At 41.3% G+C, this 2,637-nt stretch overlaps 1 protein-coding gene across 1 annotated transcript; it reads left to right on the top strand.

The window, feature by feature from the left end:
• Positions 1-734: 734 nt before the first annotated feature.
• On the top strand, positions 735-1,748 carry LOC116555970 (putative olfactory receptor 10D3). The gene has a single exon (XM_032284892.1). The coding sequence runs from the start codon at positions 783-785 to the stop codon at positions 1,728-1,730; it is 948 nt and encodes a 315-aa protein (XP_032140783.1). The 5' UTR covers positions 735-782; the 3' UTR covers positions 1,731-1,748.
• Positions 1,749-2,637: the final 889 nt, after the last annotated feature.

Below are 2,637 nucleotides of genomic sequence, written 5' to 3'. Positions count from 1 at the left end.
AAAAACATGGTTAATACCAGGGCAAGGTCTGACAAGGCCAGGAATGCCATGATCCATCACAGATGGATCTATCCAGATGTGAGGGAAACACTGTTGTTTAAAAAGAGAAAAAAAAAGAATGCAAATGCCTATTCTACCATGTACTAACTGCCTTAATTTAGGAGAGTCACATACCCTTCCTACTGCTCAAATGTAATCTTTTCTATAGATCTACCACAAAGAGTTACTACGAGGATTAAATGAATGAAGATCATGTTGTATAAGTATTTTGAACTGCAAAGCAGTGCTCAACCTTTATGATTCCCTTAAAAAGCGTAGACATATAATCCCACGTTGTCATTAATAATGGCTCACAAATATGATGATTCTCGAACTGTGGTTTACATCTTCAGTGATTAAAAAAAAAAAAAAGTCCCCAAATGATCCTGATATTTTATTTCCTTCTACCCTGGGAGGAGGAGCATATGTTTGGGTGGATCCTGCCCTCCCTCTAAAAATTTTTGCTCTAACGTTGTAAGAATATTGTTTTAATAATGGATGTCTATATTTCAAATAAGTATAACAAAAAAATTTGCTAAGGAAACTTAGTTGGTTATGGCAGTTACAGCCCAAGGATAATGCCTTGTAACTTGAATCACAAGCAGTCTTTCTACAACTTACAAGCAAATCATAGTCACTTAATTGACAAATTTTATTTCCCCAGTATGTTCACTTGATTGACAGCAAGCCAAGGCATTCTTCCATGACCTCAGCCTCCTCTTCCTCCCCTAGAACTGGCTTCCATGGAGGTGAAGAACTGCTCTGTGGTGACAGAGTTCATCCTTTTGGGAATCCCACACACAGAGGGGCTGGAGATGGTACTTTTTGTCTTATTCTTGCCCTTCTATGCCTGCACTCTGCTGGGAAATATGTCTATCCTTGTTGCTGTTATTTCTTCTGCTCGCCTTCACACACCTATGTATTTCTTCCTGGGAAACTTGTCTGTGTTTGATATGGGTTTCTCTTCAGTGACTTGTCCCAAAATGCTGCTCTACCTGATGGGACTGAGCCGACTCATCTCCTACAAACACTGTGTCTCCCAGCTCTTCTTCTTCCATTTCCTTGGGAGCATTGAGTGCTTCTTGTATACAGTGATGGCCTATGACCGCTTCACTGCCATCTGTTATCCTCTGCAATACACAGTCTTCATGAACCCTAGGATCTGTGTGGCCCTGGCTGTGGGCACGTGGCTGTTAGGGTGCATTCATTCCAGCATCTTGACTTCCCTCACCTTTACCTTGCCATACTGTGGTCCCAATGAAGTGGATCACTTCTTCTGTGATATTCCAGCACTCTTGCCCTTGGCCTATGCTGACACGTCTTGGGCCCAGAGGGTGAGCTTCACCAATGTTGGCCTCGTATCTCTTGCCTGCTTTCTCCTAATTCTTTTATCCTACACTAGAATTACGGTTTCTATCTTGAGTATTCGTACAACTGAAGGCCGTCGCCGAGCCTTCTCCACCTGCAGTGCTCACCTCATTGCCATCCTCTGTGCCTATGGGCCCATCATCACTGTCTACCTGCAGCCCACACCCAACCCCATGCTGGGAACCATGGTACAAATTCTGATGAATCTGGTAGGACCAATGCTGAATCCTTTGATTTATACTTTGAGGAATAAAGAAGTAAAAACAGCACTGAAAACAATATTGCACAGGGCAGGTCAGATTCCTGTTAGTAAGAGCAGATAAATGGGTGTATGGCTCTGGAATTCCTTCTGCTTTGACATATGAAATTTCACTTTGGAATCTTCATGTGTGACAACAACTTTGAAATTTTCAGCAGGTGCTGAATGATATGGACCACTACACTATAATACATTATCTTTTTGCATATTTTATTTTATTGTATTATCTAAGTTCTGCCTCTTCACCTATCTTCAAAGTAATACAGTCTTGGTTATTATTACTTTGCCTTTCTTCTTTAGAGAATTCCCTGTCCCTGGAAGGAAGGTCTTTTCTATCATGCTTTTTTTTTTTTTTTTTTTTGCACCACTTTTCTCAATTTACTCCCCTCACACAGTTTGTGAGAAAAACCTATGGGGAAAGACTATAAAAAAGAAGAAAAGAGATTTTAAATAACTGATTAAGAGAATAATATAATTTTTAAAGTACAGAGGCCGGTCACAGTGGCTCACACCTATAATCCCAGCACTTTGGGAGGCCGAGGCAGGTGGATCACGAGGTCAAGAGATCGAGACCATCCTGTTCAACATGGTGAAACCCCATCTCTACTAAAAATACAAAAATTAGCTGGACATGGTGGCGCGCGCCTGTAGTCCCAGCTACTCGGGAGGCTGAAGCAGGAGAATTGCTTGAATCCAGGAGGCGGAGGTTGCGGGAGCAGAGATCGCACCATTGCACTCCAGTCTGGGTAACAAGAGCAAAACTCCATCTCAAAAATAAATAAATAAATAAAATAAAAAATAAAAATGTTAACAGACTAAGGACTAGAGTCAAGGTGTAGTTATTTTTTTTGTTTTGTTCTTCCCCAAATGTCTGGAAAGGGAATTACTTAGAATTTGTCAGCAAGGATGTTCATCCCATGTCTGACCTCATGCCTGATTTCTCTGCCTGAAGGTTTTTAGGCAGATCAGAT

This window comes from Sapajus apella, unplaced genomic scaffold (assembly GCF_009761245.1).
Source record: "Sapajus apella isolate SASKATOON/1434 unplaced genomic scaffold, GSC_monkey_1.0 scaffold16, whole genome shotgun sequence".
Lineage (NCBI taxonomy): Eukaryota > Metazoa > Chordata > Mammalia > Primates > Cebidae > Sapajus > Sapajus apella.
This window is presented reverse-complemented; position numbering and strand designations above follow the sequence as displayed.